The sequence below is a fragment of the Petromyzon marinus genome, chromosome 62 (assembly GCF_048934315.1).
Source record: "Petromyzon marinus isolate PM22_M1 ecotype Great Lakes invasive population chromosome 62, UKy_Petmar_22M1.pri1.0, whole genome shotgun sequence".
NCBI classification, from domain to species: domain Eukaryota; kingdom Metazoa; phylum Chordata; class Hyperoartia; order Petromyzontiformes; family Petromyzontidae; genus Petromyzon; species Petromyzon marinus.
In genome coordinates this window covers 2532200-2550289 of record NC_133728.1, presented here as the reverse complement: position 1 = coordinate 2550289, position 18090 = coordinate 2532200, and the positions used below count along the sequence as shown (strand labels likewise).

At 48.2% G+C, this 18090-nt stretch overlaps 1 protein-coding gene across 2 annotated transcripts in view; it reads left to right on the top strand.

The window, feature by feature from the left end:
* LOC103091727 (nectin-1) overlaps positions 1-18090 on the top strand; it is a 39734-nt gene that overhangs the window by 3364 nt on the left and 18280 nt on the right. For both annotated transcript variants that reach the window (XM_032977140.2, XM_032977139.2), the window contains exon 2: positions 16032-16376. In XM_032977140.2, coding sequence (XP_032833031.1) covers positions 16032-16376 — 345 coding nt within the window. The remainder of the gene's footprint in view (positions 1-16031; positions 16377-18090) is intronic.

Here is an 18090-nt window from a genome sequence, read left to right as displayed (position 1 = left end):
CGAAACCCAGCAGAGACCGGTGTTCGATTCCCGCTCACGGCCACCAACACCAGTGATGATTAGCAGAACCAATCATTGGCCTCCCCTAGGTCGAGTCGGCCTCAAATGAGTACCTGGTGCGGTGTGTAAACATTGCCACTGGGGAGACAAAGACGGCCAGGCGTGGTGCTGGCCACACATTCTCTCTTGTGGCGTGCCGGCCTTCATAGGTGCTGCTCGCAAACCGCACTTGCCCCCAACCGTCTGTTCAGGCTAAATGGTGGATCTTTGTCTTTGTGGAGATTACTTGAGCATACTTCACCGTGCTGGTCAGTGCAGGTTTTTTGTGAAGGCGGGGAAGCGTAGGCACGAGAGCACCAATAAACTATTAACGTGTTTTTATTTTGCCAGGTAAGGCCCCACTGAGCTATGCAGTTCATTTTCAGAAGCGACCTGGCAATCACAAATGATAGCACAAACGGAGTGAGCTTATCATCACGTGGAAATGTATAGCAGCTAAACAACTCTAAAATACGCGATGTTGATGCTAAATGTGGAGAGAAAACCCGGAGGACCCGGAGAAAAATCCCCACGACCACGGGAAGACAGCCACCACAAACTCCAAATGTACAGCAGGCGTCAGGGTTCGAGGTCGAGCCCACGACCTCCTGCATACCAAGCGAGGTAGATAACATCTCGATAATATCTACCTTACTTCCTTGGCTGCACAGCAAACTTTCATATCCTTGCAGGAGCCTATAACACGTGGTAATCCTGGTCAACACCCGTTCAGGCACGCTTCAATCCCAAGTGCAGTGATTTTATTCACCATAACAGATTCAAGTTCATGGTCATCCCTTCTCAATTTGAGCTGGTGCTTATCTGATATGACGGTGGAAATTCTGCATGCCTCTGGCATGAGGCGAATCTGTCCGTAGCGCCACCAGCCGCTCTTGGCTTCCCCACAATGTGGTACCCATTTTATATGTACGCTGCCGTGTGATGCTCATTTACTCTCCATCCAGTTGATTATCTTCGTTACCAAATTACCGTTTCTTTTCTCTGACTTACAGCGGTTTCACAGTTGATTACAGACCTCCAAGTTCCGCTTTAATTCTTTCCCCCCACCACCACAATCTGGGTGCCACGGTGGCAAGGAGATGTTAACTCCCTCGCCTGGTATACAGGAGGTCGTGGGTTCGATCCCGACCCTGACGCCTGCTGTATATTTGGAGTTTGCGTGTCTCTCCCTCTCATCATCATCACGGTGGCTAGGAGATGTTAACTACCTCGCCTGGTATGCAGGAGGTCGTGGGTTCGATCCCGACCCTGACGCCTGCTGTATATTTGGAGTTTGCGTGTCTCTCTCATCATCATCATCATCACGGTGGCTAGGAGATGTTAACTACCTCGCCTGGTCTACAGGAGGTCGTGGGTTCGATCCCGACCCTGACGCCTGTTATATATTTTGAGTTTGCGTGTCTCTCTCTCTCATCATCATCACGGTGGCTAGGAGATGTTAACTACCTCGCCTGGTATGCAGGAGGTCGTGGGTTCGATCCCGACCCTGACGCCTGCTGTATATTTGGAGTTTGCGTGTCTCTCTCATCATCATCATCATCACGGTGGCTAGGAGATGTTAACTACCTCGCCTGGTCTACAGGAGGTCGTGGGTTCGATCCCGACCCTGATGCCTGTTGTATATTTTGAGTTTGCGTGTCTCTCTCTCTCATCATCATCACGGTGGCTAGGAGATGTTAACTACCTCGCCTGGTATACAGGAGGTCGTGGGTTCGATCCCGACCCTGGCACCTGCTGCTGTATATTTGGAGTTTGCATGTCTCTCTCATCATCATCACGGTGGCTAGGAGATGTTAAGTACCTCGCCTGGTATACAGGAGGTCGTGGGTTCGATCCCGACCCTGACGCCTGTTGAATATTTTGAGTTTGCGTGTCTCTCTCCACGTGGTCGCGTGGATTTTTCTCCGGGTCCTCTGGTTTCCCCCTCCACATTTAGAATGAACGTGCGTTTTAGAGTTATTCGGTGTGCTATACATTTGCACGTGACGATAAGCCACTTCGTTGAACTTTAATTTGCGATAGCCAGGTCGGGCTTTACCTGGTAAAAAAAATTGCTTCGTAGTTTTGGCTTAGGGTTTCGCCTTGTGACGTAGTTGATCGTCCTCATTTGACCAAATATCCAGCCTCGCCACCACCACCACCACCTCTAATCGATTTAGATCTTCCTCTTATCACGTCTTTCATTTTGGATATTTTGGTCGTAGGTAAGGCTACCAAACTTGCCAGTTATGGCCGGGGCAATCTCGGTTTCAGACAAGTCTGCCTCTGATGCACGCGCGTCTCTCTCGCATTACCCGGTGACCAAATATGCGCCTTTCGATGATACATTAATGATCTCGGATAATAGTGGGCTGGGTGAAAACGGGAACGGGTATTGAACTGGCAAACTTTCGGACCGTGAGGCACATCAACTGAGGGGTGTCTGCTACCCGCTGTGTTGTCCCTGATTTGGTTCTATTGGGTAAAGTCACGTAGGTGAAAATAAAATAACAAAAAATCACGACGTTTCGGCCACAACACAAGCGGCCTTCATCAGGTGAAGGGACGAGACTGTCTGGAGGACAGCGCTGTAGTGAGAAAAGCCACGCTTAGATCACGACCTTTAAGCTGTGTGAGAAGAAAACAAAGCGCCTTGACAAAGGAATTAGCATATAATTTAGCATTGAAATGGCTCATTGAAATAGCTAAGTTAAAGTATACACATCCGCAGAGGCACACCTTGACAAAGGAATTAGCATAGAATTCAGCATTGAAATAGCCGAGTGATTAGCTTGTAACTGGTCACAGAAATAGCTATGTTAAAGTCAGAGCATATACATTCACCGAGGCACCTAGTACAAATCAAACAGGAGAATTTAGCGAAACACAACCACCTACATGACTTTACCCAATAGAACCAAAGAGTGTGGATCCTAGCAGTCACGAAAGCTTTAAATCTAGAATTGTCCCCGAGTTGTTTCTAGCCCTCCGGTGTTGTCATCTTGACGCGCGAGTCGGGTAACCGGCCGGGTCGAATCCACCGGCTCTTACAAGTCCAGAATTTTGTGTGTGTGTGTGCGTCACTTGCCTAACAATCCACCGCTCAAGACAAACACGTTCACAACGTACCTCCCTCCCCTCTTGTGATGTTGCGAGACATTCCAACTTTCATTTAAACTATACAACTTAATTTTTTTTTACCAGGTAAGGCCCAACTGAGCTGCTGTATAGCTGTTTTTTTTAGAAGCGACCTCGCCATCACGAGTGATAACAGCTCAACAAAGTGGCTTATCAATCACGTGACAATGTATAGGATACAAATACTCAATGCGCGTGATGTTGATTCTAAATCTGGAGAGAAAACCCGAAGGACCTGCAGAAAAAAACCACGTGACCACAGGGTAGAGAACGGGAAAGGTAACACGCAAACTCCAAATATACAGCAACAGGCGTCAGGGTCGGGATCGAACCCACGACCTCCTGTATACCAAGCGAGGTAGTTAACATCTCCTAGCCACCGTGATGATGATGATGGGAGAGAGACACGCAAACTCCAAATATACAGCAACAGGCGTCAGGGTCGGGATCGAACCCACGACCTCCTGTATACCAAGCGAGGTAGTTAACATCTCCTAGCCACCGTGATGATGATGATAGGAGAGAGACACGCAAACTCCAAATATACAGCAGCAGCAGGCGTCAGGGTCGGGATCTCCTAGCCACCGGCAATGATGTAACTCGCATTGTGACAAACCCTCGGACAAGGCAAAAGTGAGGCGTACAGTGCAGCACTGTATCCAGGAGGAGGAGGTTTACAGGAGGATTTTTTCACTCTCGTGTTTTGTTTACAATCTCGTCCTTCGTTCGAGGAAGTGAACAGTTCCACATGTGTGTCCTGTGTGTCATCGGCGGAGCGGGGGAGGGGAAGCGCAACATCTCAGCCGCGTTTCACACGCCCGCCCACACACAGTTTGCAATGCAATATCCACAAAGAGACAATATCACCACCCCCCCCGCCCGGTACTATAGCCGTCAGCGGACCGCTTGGGACCGGGCCGCGCTGTTCGTAGCAAGGGGTGTGGGGGGGGGGACCCTGAACAACCACGCCCGGCCGCCTTTGTCTCCCCCGAGTGGCGATGTTTTGCACGTCGCATCGGGCACTCGACTGAGGCAGAGTCGACCGAGTAACAGTGGTTGAGGGAGTGAGTGATTGAGCCGATTGTGGGGAGCGGTGGTGCATCGGTTAGCGCTACGCTGCGCTACGAACCCGGCCACCCGGGTCCCATTCCCGCTCACGGCCAACACCGGTGACGATTATCTGAACCGGTCCCTGGGCCTCCCCTAGGTCGACTCAGCCTCAAATGAGTACCTGGTGCGGTGTGTAGTAAACATCGCCACTGGGGAGACAAAGGCGGTCGGGCGTGGTGCTGGCCACCCACCCCCTCGTCTGCCGTTCTAGCATTCATAGGTGCTGTTCGCTAACAGCACTTGCCCCTACAGTCTGTTAAGGCTATACAGGGGATCTTTATCTTTTTCATCTTTGTGTGTCTGTCCGTGTGTGGGAAGCGGTAGTGTAGCAGTGAGCGGTCAGCTACAGTGAGGGAAAAAAAGTATTTGATCCCCTGCTGATTTTGTACGTTTGCCCACTGACAAAGAAATGATCAGTCTATAATTTTAATTGTAGGTTCATTTGAACAGTGAGAGACAGAATAACAACAACAAAATCCAGAAAAACGCATGTCAAAAATGTTACAAATTGATTTGCATTTTAATGAGGGAAATACGTATTTGGCCCCCTCTCAATCAGAAAGGTTTCTGGCTCCCAGGTGTCTTTTATACAGGTAACGAGCTGAGATTAGGAGCACACTCTTAAAGGGAGTGCTCCTAATCTCAGCTTGTTACCTGTATAAAAGACACCTGTCTACAGAAGCAATCAATCAATCAGATTCCAAACTCTCCACCATGGCCAAGACCAAAGAGCTCTCCAAGGATGTCAGGGACAAGATTGTAGACCTACACAAGGCTGGAATGGGTTACAAGACCATTGCCAAGCAGCTTGGTGAGAAGGTGACAACATATTCTTAGCTCTTTCGGTAAAGTCACGTTGAAGGGAAACAATAAAATAATATATATAAATAATAATTTATAAGTATATATTATTTCATTGTTTTCCTTCAACGTGACTTTACCGAAAGAGCTAAGAATATGAATTACTGCAGTCACGAAAGTTTTAAATCAAAAGGTGACAACAGTTGGTGCGATTATTCGCAAATGGAAGAAACACAAAAGAACTGTCAATCTCTCTCGGCCTGGGGCTCCATGCATGATCTCACCTCGTGGAGTTGCAATGATCATGAGAACGGTGAGGAATCAGCCCAGAACTACACGGGAGGATCTTGTCAATGATCTCAAGGCAGCTGGGACCATAGTCACCAAGAAACAATTGGTAACACTACGCCGTGAAGGACTGAAATCCTGCAGCGCCCGCAAGGTCCCCCTGCTCAAGAAAGCACATACACATGCCCGTCTGAAGTTTGCCAATGAACATCTGAATGATTCAGAGGACAATTGGGTGAAAGTGTTGTGGTCAGATGAGACCAAAATGGAGCTCGTTGGCATCAACTCAACTCGTCGTGTTTGGAGGAGGAATGCTGCCTATGACCCCAAGAACACCATCCCCACCGTTAAACATGGAGGTGGAAACATGCTTTGGGGGTGTTTTTCTGCTAAGGGGAGAGGACAACTTCACCGCATCATAGGGACGATGGACGGGGCCTTGTACCGTCACGAAAGTTTTAAATCAAAAGGTGACAACAGTTGGTGCGATTATTCGCAAATGGAAGAAACACAAAAGAACTGTCAATCTCTCTCGGCCTGGGGCTCCATGCAAGATCTCACCTCGTGGAGTTGCAATGATCATGAGAACGGTGAGGAATCAGCCCTGAACTACACGGGAGGATCTTGTCAATGATCTCAAGGCAGCTGGGACCATAGTCACCAAGAAAACAATTGGTAACACTACGCCATGAAGGACTGAAATCCTGCAGCGCCCGCAAGGTCCCCCTGCTCAAGAAAGCACATAAACATGCCCGTCTGAAGTTTGCCAATGAACATCTGAATGATTCAGAGGACAATTGGGTGAAAGTGTTGTGGTCAGATGAGACCAAAATGGAGCTCGTTGGCATCAACTCAACTCGTCGTGTTTGGAGGAGGAATGCTGCCTATGACCCCAAGAACACCATCCCCACCGTTAAACATGGAGGTGGAAACATGCTTTGGGGGTGTTTTTCTGCTAAGGGGACAGGACAACTTCACCGCATCATAGGGACGATGGACGGGGCTTTGTACCGTCAAATCTTGGGTGAGAACCTCCTTCCCTCAGCCAGGGCATTGAAAATGGGTCGTGGATGGGTATTCCAGCATGACAATGACCCAAAACACACGGCCAAGGCAACAAAGGAGTGGCTCAAGAAGAAGCACATTAAGGTCCTGGAGTGGCCTAGCCAGTCTCCAGACCTTAATCCCATATAATATCTGTGGAAGGAGCTGAAGGTTCGAGTTGCCAAACGTCAGCCTCGAAATCTTAATGACTTGGAGAAGATCTGCAAAGAGGAGTGGGACAAAATCCCTCCTGAGATGTGTGCAAACCTGGTGGCCAACTACAAGAAACGTCTGACCTCTGTGATTGCCAACAAGGGTTTTGCCACCAAGTATCAAGTCATATTGTGCAGAGGGGTCAAATACTTATTTCCCTTATTAAAATGCAAATCATTTTATAACATTTTTGACATGCGTTTTTCTGGATTTTGTTGTTGTTATTCTGTCTCTCACTGTTCAAATAAACCTACCATTAATATTATAGACTGATTATTTCTTTGTCAGTGGGCAAACGTACCAAATCAGCAGGGGATCAAATACTTTTTTCCCTCACTGTACGCTGCGCTACGAACCCGGCGACCCGGGTTCGATTCCCACTCATGGTCAACACCAGTGACGATTATCTGAACCGGTCATGGCCTCCTCTAGGTCGACTCAGCCTCAAATGAGAACCCGGTGCGGTGTGTAATAAGCATCGCCACTGGGGGAGACAAAGGCGGTCGGGCGTGGTTTTTTGGCCACCCACCCCCTCGCGTGCCGTGCCGGCCTTCATCGGTGCTCGCTAACAGCACTTGCCCCTACAGCCTGTCACAGGCTGTAGGGGGGGGGAGGGAGTGATTCTTATTTTTTTGTTTTGTGCGTATATTTGTTGAACTTCTTTCGCGCCGCACGTAGCCAACCGTGCTAATCGGAGGTGCGGGGGTCAGGTGGTGGCCCAGACACCACGGTCCGAGGGACGGACCTGATGGATCATCATCTTCTGCTGCTGTCGACAGCAGTTGATGATGGCCGACATCGCAGCCAGAGAGGGCGATGGGGAGTGCCCGAAAAAATTCACTTCCACATTTTCGACGGGAAAATGCGAGTTGCTTTTTTTTGTCGGTGTAAAATGCCGCACGTTGACTCTTTTCCCCTCGGTTTGAGCCAAGTTTTTAAATAAAATGCAGAAGCGGACACTACCGCCTCCTTCACAGTTTTACAATTGAAGCATGTGGCGGTACCCCGGGGTCCGATCACTGCCCCGGATTGGGAAAATCCGCGTAGCGACACGAGTCTTGCCTTACCGACCACAACAAAACTAGTGTCAATCGATTGGCCTCGTCGAGAGCTACTCGGGGCACTAAGTTTCGTAAAAAGTTGAAAAATTACATAAACACGTTAAATTCACTGCCTGGGGGGGGGGGGGGGGGGCGGGCTCGCCTTGGCAAAGAAGCCGAGGATCGACGGCTGACCGGAGGGCGTCGTCGCCACGCGCGACTGCGGCGGACGCCCCCCGGGGCTCGCGTTTGGCCGGTGGGGTGGCGCCCATCGTGTCGATCGCCGCCTGCTGCTGCTGCTGGCGCTTGTTGGTGCGGCGAGTCTGGGCGGGCGGCGCGTTGCTGTCGGGATCACGAGTGGGGCGGACTGAAAAATAATAATTATTGACCTGATTTTTGCGGGACCCCGGGCTCCCGCCAAATGATTCAAATGTTCCACCAATATTCGGACGCGCGCGTACAACTGCGGCTGCCATTCGCCACTAAAGTGGCTGTTTTTTCACCACGGTTCTATTGGTGCCAGGCCAGGTGCACCTTGAGGCCACGTGAAGTTGTCAAAAGGCTCGCTGCTGAAAAGAGGTCACGGGACAGATCCAGTAGGTGCCATGGGTTGACTGACTGACATGACTGGCAGATGCACCACCTGTGCTCCCCACTGTGCCAACTCGCTGCATTTTATCCCGCCCGGCGCTCCGCTCGTTGTTGTGAGCGTCGCTCCTCTGCCCTCCGTTGTTGCTGAAGGGCGACTTCTTCCAACTGCCCAGCAGCGTCCTTCACGAACCTTTTGACACCGCTGGAACCAATCATTGGCAAGTCAACTCAGCTCCACATCCTCCGGTACCGCATCAGTCCATCTCTTCTATTGCCCGTGCCGTGTCCATTTTGCCCCCATCTATCTGGCCAAACAGAAGCCGCTTGTGCATGCAGTGGCTGGGCATGCGGGCTACATGACACAGCCAACGCAGCCTTGCCTGCTGGAGGAGCTCACTGATTGGGCTGTGTCCATTTCTATACCAGAATCTGTGAGCTCCACACACAATCCAGTCTAGTTAAACCAAGGATGGATCGTAGGTAGGCAGGTCGGTGCAGATGTTCCATTAGAGGGCCTCACATTTCGCAAGCGTAGAGAAGGGAGGGGCATAACTGTGACTGAGAAGACCCGAAGCTTCGTGTGGAGTGTCAGACCAGGTAGCTTCCACACAGTGTTACGCAGTCGATTAAGAGATAACGCCGCTCCATTGATTCGGAGTGAGACCTCTGCCGTCAAAACGGAGCTGGTCCATAAGCACACTGAGCCAGGTATGGAAACCTCTCCACTCTCTCCACAACTGCACCATCGCCAATGGGGAGTTGAGGGGTTGGAGTGTTTGATGGCACAAAATATATCCAGTTTTGGTGGGGCTGATGGTAATACACTCATATACACAAATACACAGACACATCTCCAAACACATCCAGACACTATGTACACGCACACAAAGATCCCCTGTATAGCCTTAACATACTCTTGGGGCAAGTGCTATTAGCAAGTACCTATGAAGGCTGGCACGGCACACGAGGGGGTAGGTGGCCAGCACCACGCCTGGCCGTCTTTGTCTCCCCAATTTTGATGTTTCCACAACAGGTACTCATTGAAGGCCGATTTAGCCAGGGGAGGCCCAGAAACAGTTCAGATATATTTCTATTTTACCAGCTAAGGCCCACTGAGCTATATAGCTCTTTAAAAAAAATCGACCTGGCCGCAAATGATAGCTCAACGAAGTTTCTTATCATCACGTGTATATTTATGGTAGCTGCCAAATACGTTCCTAAATGTGGACCTGGAGAAAAATCCACAGGATCACGGGGAGAGAGACACACACACTCCAAATATACAGCCGATGTCAGGGTCTGGATGGAACCCACGATCTCCTGTATACTAGGCGAAGTAGTTAACATCTCATAGCCACCGTGACGCTAACCGCGGCGCCACGACTTCCTCCTGTATATACAAAGATCCACGTATATCTTTGAATAGACTGTTCAGGCAAATGCTGTTAGCGAGCACCTATTAGGGCTCTTAAACACACGAGGGTTTGGGTGGTTAGGACCACGCCTGACCGCCTTTGTCTCATACACACACACACACGGTGTGTATACACCCAAAATATAAAGATCTCCCATATAGCCTGAACAGACTGTTGGGGCAAGTGCTGTTAGCGAGCAGCACCTATGAAGGCCGGCACGGCACACGAGGATGTGGGTGGGGAAAATAGTCAACGCGTGGCATTTTACACCTGACAAAAACGCAACTTCCATTTTCCCGTTGAAATGCGGAAGTGATTTTGTCTCGCGGTAACGGGCACTCTGCATCGCCCTCTCTGGCCACGATGTCGGTCATCATCAACTGCTGTCGACAGCAGCAGAAGATGATGATCCATCCGGACCGTGGTGTCTGGTCCACCACCTGACCCCTGCACCTCCGATTAGCACAGTTGGCACAAAACAAAAGACAAAGATCCCCCCGTATAGCCTGTAACAGACTGTTGGGGCAAGTGCTGTTAGCGAGCAGCACCTATGAAGTTCGGCAGTGTGGCTCACGAGGAGGTTTGGTGGCCAGCACCACGCCCGGCCGCCTTTGTCTCACTCGTGGCGACGATTTACACAACGCACCAGATACTCCCTTGAGGCCGAGTCGACTGAGAATGTATTACGGTGAATAGAATCGCTGCGCTTGGGATTGAATCGTGTCTGAATGGGCGTTGACCAAGATTGCCACGTGTTATAGGTTACTGCAAGGCTACGAAATTGGCTGTGCAAACAAAAAAAACAAGCTCATTGGTCGGGGGGTACCAATGTGGCTAGGAGATGTTAACTACCTCGCATGGTGTACAGGAGGTCGTGGGTTCTATCCCGACCCTGACGCCTGCTGCTCTATATTTGGAGTTTGTGTGTCTCTCTCTCATCATCATCACGGTGGCTAGGAGATGTTAACTACCTCGCATGGTGTACAGGAGGTCGTGGGTTCTATCCCGACCCTGACGCCTGCTCCTGTATATTTGGAGTTTGTGTGTCTCTCTCTCATCATCATCACGGTGGCTAGGAGATGTTAACTACCTCGCCTGGTATACAGGAGGTCGTGGGTTCGAGCCCGACCCTGACGCCTGCTGCTGTATATTTGGAGTTTGCGTGTCTCTCTCATCATCATCACGGTGGCTAGGAGATGTCAACTACCTCGCCTGGTATACAGGAGGTCGTGGGTTCGAGCCCGACCCTGACGCCTGCTGCTGTATATTTGGAGTTCGTGGTGTCTCTCTTTCTCTCCCCGTGGTTGCTTGGATTTTTCTCCGGCTCCTCCGGTTTTCTCCCCTCCACATTTAGAATGATCACATATTTATGTGTATTATGCTGCTGCTATACATTTCCACGTGCTGGTCATGATGATGATGACGATACACCACTTCGTCGATATATAAATTTTGATAGCCAAATCTCTTCTGAAAAAGATCCATACAGCTCAGTGGGCATCTGCTCCCGCGTCGACGCTTCTCTGCCTTCACAAAAACCTGGAATGACCAGCAATGTGAAGGGTGCTCCAATAATGCCCAGCAAAGACAAAGATCCCCTATATAGCCTGAACAGACTGTTGGGGCAAGTGCTGTTAGCGAGTAGCACCTACGAAAGCCGCCACTGCACGCAAAGGGATGGGTGGCCAGCACCACGCCCGGGACACCTTTGTCTTCCTAGTTGTCATGTTTACACACCTCACCAGGTACTCATTTGAGGCTGAGTCGACCTAGAGGAGTCCCAGGACCGGTTTCAGATAATTTTCACCTGTGTTGGCCGTGAGCGGGAATCGAACTCTGGTTGCCAGGTTCGTAGCGCAGCGCGCTAACCTGCTACACTACCGCGTCCCACACTCGCCCACCACACACACACAGTGGCTTTGCACGCTCTCATTCACACAGATTTCTTCTCACACTGGTCAAATATAGCCTTTAGCCCATGTCATGGAAACTGTTCACCAGTTGTTTGCCATCTCAGGTCACTCTTGATGATGGTGGGGTGAAGGAGGGTGGGGCGGTGGTTAATTTAAAAATGTTTGCTGCCGTTTCCAACGCCGCCGATTTTTACCCCAGCACCACCACCACCACCACCCCGGTCGTGTTATTATTCGTGTCGTCACACCAAGAAGATGGAGATTAAGAATCCACGAGAAGACAAATCTTCTCACCGAACACCGTCAGGCCACGATGCCTGCGCCGTGTCGTTAGAAGAACGTTGCACGGAAGAGGACATCCTGACGTCCCGTGTTCTTCAAGAGACCTCTGGTCCACGCAAAATCAGCAGAGGGCAGCGTTTTCCCCACCCGCTCTGCCATGTGAGAGCAAGGTTCGTCGCATGCTGGTCAACCCGATATTTTAATTAAACTAAGTCTTGTTAAAATAGAACGACGCACACAACTGGTAGTGGTACACACCTGATGGCGGACGCTTGTGTTGCGCCCGAAACGTCGTGATTAAATTGATTTTATTTGATACCTACGTGACTTTACCGCAAGAACCAAAGTGTAGGGGTACACAGTTGGCAGAGAGAAGGCCAATATGTACGTACGTTAAACTTCTTTCGCACCGTACATAGCCAACCGTGCTAATGTATGTGTTAAACTTATTTAGTACCGTACATAGTCAACCGTGCTAATGTATGCGTGTTAAACTTATTTAGTACCGTACATAGCCAACCGTGCTAATGTATGCGTGTTAAACTTCTTTCGTACCGTACATAGCCAACCGTGCTAATGTATGTGAACTTCTTTGTACCATACGTAGTCAACCGTGCTAATGTATGCGTGTTAAACTTCTTTCGTACCGTATGTAGCCGACCGTGCTAATGCATGTTGAACTTATTTTGCACCGTATGTAGCCAACTGTGCTAATGTATGTATGTTGAACTTATTTTGCACCGTATGTAGCCAACCGTGCTAATGTGTGTATGTTGAACTGCTTTTGCACCGTATGTAGCCGTCTGCGCTAATCTGAGGTGCGGGGCAAGGACAACTCGAGCACAAAAAGCAGTTCTAAAGAAACGAGTTTTCAATCTAAATTAAAAAAATATGGGTACACAGTTGACAGGAATAGGGCTGATAGGGGTACACAGAGAGAGATTACTTTATTTAGTCCATGTCTTAACTGCTGAATGCTAAGGTTACATTTATTTTTTGAATACATTGAAGACAATAATCAAGCGACAGGTTTTGAAGTTAGTTGGCAGTTTTTATCTTTCTTCCTCGGGACGGAAAATGTCGAAAGATGATGGCTTGCTCAATCTGACCGGAGCAGCATGCAAAACGTTTGATACATTATTTGGCGGTGGTAATGCTGCTGCCGCGTTTCACAAGAGCAGCTAAAAACACATGTACGCGCTATGGAGGAAGCCCAATGCCTGAAATGTCACCTGTTACAGGGACTTACGAACATTCGATTTACGAACTTTTAGATATACGAACAAACCTCTCCGTATGTCCAGTTGCCCGTTCGGACCGAGAGTCGTAAGTTCAACAGATGTGCAATAGATGGCAGCGGTGGCATCTACATCTGCAGAACGTGAAGAACCAGTGGCATCTACATCTCCAGAACGTGAAGAATCAGTGGCATCTACATCTGCAGAACGTGAAGAACCAGTAGCATCTACATCTCCAGAACGTGAAGAACCAGTGGCATCTACATCTGCAGAACGTGAAGAACCAGTGGCATCCACATCTGCAGAACGTGAAGAACCAGTGGCATCTACATCTACAGAACGTGAAGAACCAGTGGCATCTACATCTGCAGAACGTGAAGAACCAGTGGCATTTACATCTGCAGAACGTGAAGAACCAGTAGCATCTACATCTCCAGAACGTGAAGAACCAGTGGCATCTACATCTGCAGAACGTGAAGAACCAGTGGCATCCACATCTGCAGAACGTGAAGAACCAGTGGCATCTACATCTGCAGAACGTGAAGAACCAGTGACATCTACATCTGCAGAACGTGAAAATCCAGTGGCATCTACTACTACAGGAGATTATACAACTTTTAAAGCCATTCCTCCATATTTAGTGTAGATGGCATACAACATGTTTGGAATCAACAGGAGTAAAGTTGGACTTACAAACAGGCCTCTGGAACCTAACTCGTTCGTAAGTAGAGGAGTCCCTGTTATATAGATTGTTTTTCTTTAAAGGCCACAGACACGCGCACTGTGATCGATGACTGTGTTTAGTTTTTGCCGTGTGATGTTTAGTTTGTTTTCCCCCCTCCGCTCCACCTCCCACTCCCCTCCTAATAAAAAAAAAGATGATCAAACTCGTGCCGCTATTGATGTGACATCGCGAGAAGTCGCTGCTGATCGCGCAGTCGAAATCCAGATTAGTTTTCATTCTCCGAGTTGGAGTTTACGTGACGTTGGCGTTCGACGGCACAGAGGGGTTTGGTTTTTGCGTCACAGTCATCGGTCGGCGGGCTGGGACCGTCAATTTGTAACACTTGAGAGCGCCGTTTAATCACAGATAAACTCTTTATGAGTATCTATAGAAGTAAATAAAATAAAAAATGTATGTTTTTACGAAAATAAAAACATAATTTTTCGTAAGAAAAGATAGTAAAAAAAAATATATTAAAAAAATTCGTGTAAAAATATAGTTATATATCATATATATACAAATAATCAATTATATATACTTTTTATATTTAATATATATTACAAAATATAAAATCATTTATACAGGGTACCCCATACGTCTGGAACCATAGCAAAAATAATACGAAAAAGGCAATAACGCCTTTAAATTTTGATTTAAAGCTTTCGTGACTGCAGGGATTCATATTCTTGGTTCTTTCGGTAAAGTCACGTAGAAGGGAAACAAAATAATAAAAATATAAAACAAAATGATCACGACGTTTCGACTGCAACACAAGCAATCATCATCAGGTGTGAAAACCGTTTTTTCTCTCCACATTTAGAATAAAAATCACGTATTTTAGAGTTTTCAGCTGCTGTAAATGTCCATGTGATGATGATAAGCCCACTTCGTTGAGCTGTGATTTGTGGTAGCCAGGTCGCTTCTGAACAAGAGCTACAGAGGTCAGTGGGACTTTACTGCTACAAAATATTTGTTTTCACTTTCGGTGGCATTAGCAAGTAATCGCAGGGCTGCTACTTTACTTTATAATATCTGTCTTAATTTGTGCAAATGTGCACATATACAATTAACTTGGATGCCTCTCTCTGTCAAGGGGTTCCGACTGGCCATGTCAGAGATAGCGGAACAGCAATGCTGAGATTCTCAGTTCCAATTACTGGGTCAGGGTGTGTCTGTCAAGGGGCTCATAAAGGGCTGTGTCGGAAACTTTTAGGCCAAGCGCTGGGATTCAATCTCTGGCTATATCTCCATTAATAGTATTTTGTTAAATAATTATAATTCCGCTTGTTTATCAGCAAAGCCTTGCCGAGTCTCAATACTCTTTTTCAGGAGGGTCCTGCCAACGCTTTTTGCTGTAGAGGACGACGACGATGATGATGACGTTGCTATGTGTGGGATCCCAATTGATAAAGAGTCTGGAGACTTTTCCAGTAGCCATGCTGGGTCTGTCCCATGACCTTCTGCTAGCTGCGAGCTTTTGACACTTTACGTGATGGCCTCAACGTTGCACCAGGCCTGGCACACAGGCGCCGCGGTGACGTCACCGCCACTTCGTGGTGAATGGCGGTTGTTGTGTGCTGGTTGAAAGAACTTGTCCCAATACCCTGTGTAGGCTACACGGTGGATCTTTGTCTTTGTGTGTGGATGTGTGTTTATGTTTTGCAGCGGTTTGCGCTCTGCGCTACGAACCTGGTGACCCGAGTTTGATTCCCGCTCACGACAAACACCAGTGACGATTATCAGAATCGGTCCCTGGGCCTCCCCTAGGTTGACTCAGCCTCAAATGAGTACCTGGTGCGGTGTGTAAACATCGCCACTGGGGAGACAAAGGCGGCCGGGCGCAGTACTGACCACCCACCCCCTCGTGTGCCGTTCCGGCCTTCATAGGTGCTACTCACTAACAGCACTTGCCCCTACAGTCTGTTAAGGCATTGCGGGGAATCTTTGTCTTTGTGTCTGTATGTATGTCTTTGTGTGCTGGCTAAAAGCACTTGTCCCAATTCCCTGTGTAGGCTACACAGGGGACCTTTGTGTGCGTGTGTGTATGTCTTTGTGTGTGTGCACATGGCCTGGCACAAGCGTCGTGGTGACGTCACCGCCACTTAGCGGCGAATGGCGGTTGTTGTTGTATGTGTATATGTGTGTATATATGTATGTGTATATGTGTGTATGTCTTTGTCTCTTTGCCTGTGCAGGTGCCCAGAGTGTTACATCGAAGATCGACCACGACAGTGAAGCGTCCGGTGGGAGCGGAGGAGACGCGAAGCTGCGCTGCGTCTACAAGGGAAGCAAGACCGCCAGACAGATAATATGGGAAAAGGAAACAAATCAAGAGCGTGTGTACATAGCAAGTCGCCATGATGATAAAAGTCACGTGTCTGATGTTACGTTACAAGAGCGCCTGACTTTCCTTGGCCAAGGAAACAACGATGCCACCATCTTAATCCGCGCGCTGCGTGTCTCGGACAGCGGAACCTACATCTGCAAATTCATGACAATGACAGGGCTTTTGGAGGCGAAGATCAACCTCATCGTGGTCGGTGAGTTCAATCGGTAGCAAAGTGGTTCGTTTCGTTGACGAGGTTAACGAGAAAAGAAAGTAGTTCATGTCATTGTTCAGAATCTTTTACTGAGGCCACAGGAGGAGGAATCCGATGAGCTGTAAAGCTCTTCTTTCACAAGCGTCCAGTAGGGGTGGGCCAGACGACCCCCTGTATAGTAGGTGAGGTAGTTAACATCTCGCCACTGTGGCAACACCCTCCTGAAACTAGGGTATGGGGCCATCCATTCAGTACGTACGCATGGAGGGGGGAGGGGGGTTAACCCAAGTGCGCACGCTTGTGTATGGGGGGTCTACTGACAATGTACTTACGCATAGGAAACGGGGGGGGGGGGGGGTGAAGTCTCGATAATTGACATCGCGCGTGTTGACGAAATTCCTGTAACACGTCACCTGTTCGACTGGGTTCAGTCGGCGTTTGAACCTAGCGAACACTAGACACACTTATTCTTAGTTTTTTCGGTAAAGTCACGTTGAAGAGAAACAACAAAATAACAAAATATATATAAAACAATAAAAAATTCTCACGACGTTTCGACCATAACTCAAACGGTCATCATCAGGTGTGTCGGTTTGCATAATCATCAGGTGTGTCGGTTTGCATAAATTTATTTATAAATTTATTTATGCAAACCGACACACCTGATGATGACCGTTTGAGTTATGGTCGAAACGTCGTGAGAATTTTTTATTGTTTTATATATATTTTGTTATTTTGTTGTTTCTCTTCAACGTGACTTTACCGAAAAAACTAAGAATATGAATTACTGCAGTCACGAAAGCTTTAAATCAAAACTAGACACACTTGTTAAAGGTACGTAACTTAATTATTTAATGCAGCCGGCAGTGGACTATCAGTTTGCTTAAACACGTTCATATTATTAATCCTTGATCGTTTCTGCGTGGGTTAAATATCGGCTGTTCTATAGGATTTGGGGGGGGGGAGGGGGGTGTGTAAAAAGTCCGCGTGCGTACAGGGAGGGTCGGGAGGGGTCAAGTTTTGGCAGATTTTTGCGTACGTACTAAATGGATGGCCCTATCGTAGAAATAATGATGACACGTACATCTGTTGAATAAAATAAGAACATACTGTGCCCTGCTACAAGAATGTGGAATATGAAAGTGGGGCACGGGGGTCAGCGAATTAGAACAACATCGACAGGAGAGCAACAATAAGAGAAAAAGGGTGAACAAGTCACTAAATAGTAAATATATAAAGTACATAAGTCAGATTTCCCAAAACCAATATGTAACAAGTAAGAGTGGCTGGCTACACTAGTACTGCCATGCCCCCAGGCTGTGGGACGCTTTTCCCCAACAACATTTGAAGCCCTGACTCCGTCGGTTCTTTTAAACCAGCCACTAAAAGGGGGACTGACACGGCAACAGAGCGTTTTGTTTAGGACTTTCAAGTTAGCGGGCCAGGAGAACGACATCGAGTTTCGTAGAATAATCACGACCCCTCCACGCCTCCCCCATACTCAACGGATGAATTAATTCAGGCCCCAATCTCAGCACTGCAGCCATCTCAGCAAAAAGCTCAGACAAGGAAGAAGAATACAACACACGTACATGGGGTCCATTCCTACAACCTTAGACCAGTCTTAAACACCTGAGCCTTAGACCAGTCTTAATAAATACCTCAGCCCAGAACGGCATTGACCTGGCCCAAAGAAAATCCCTTCCCCTACTCC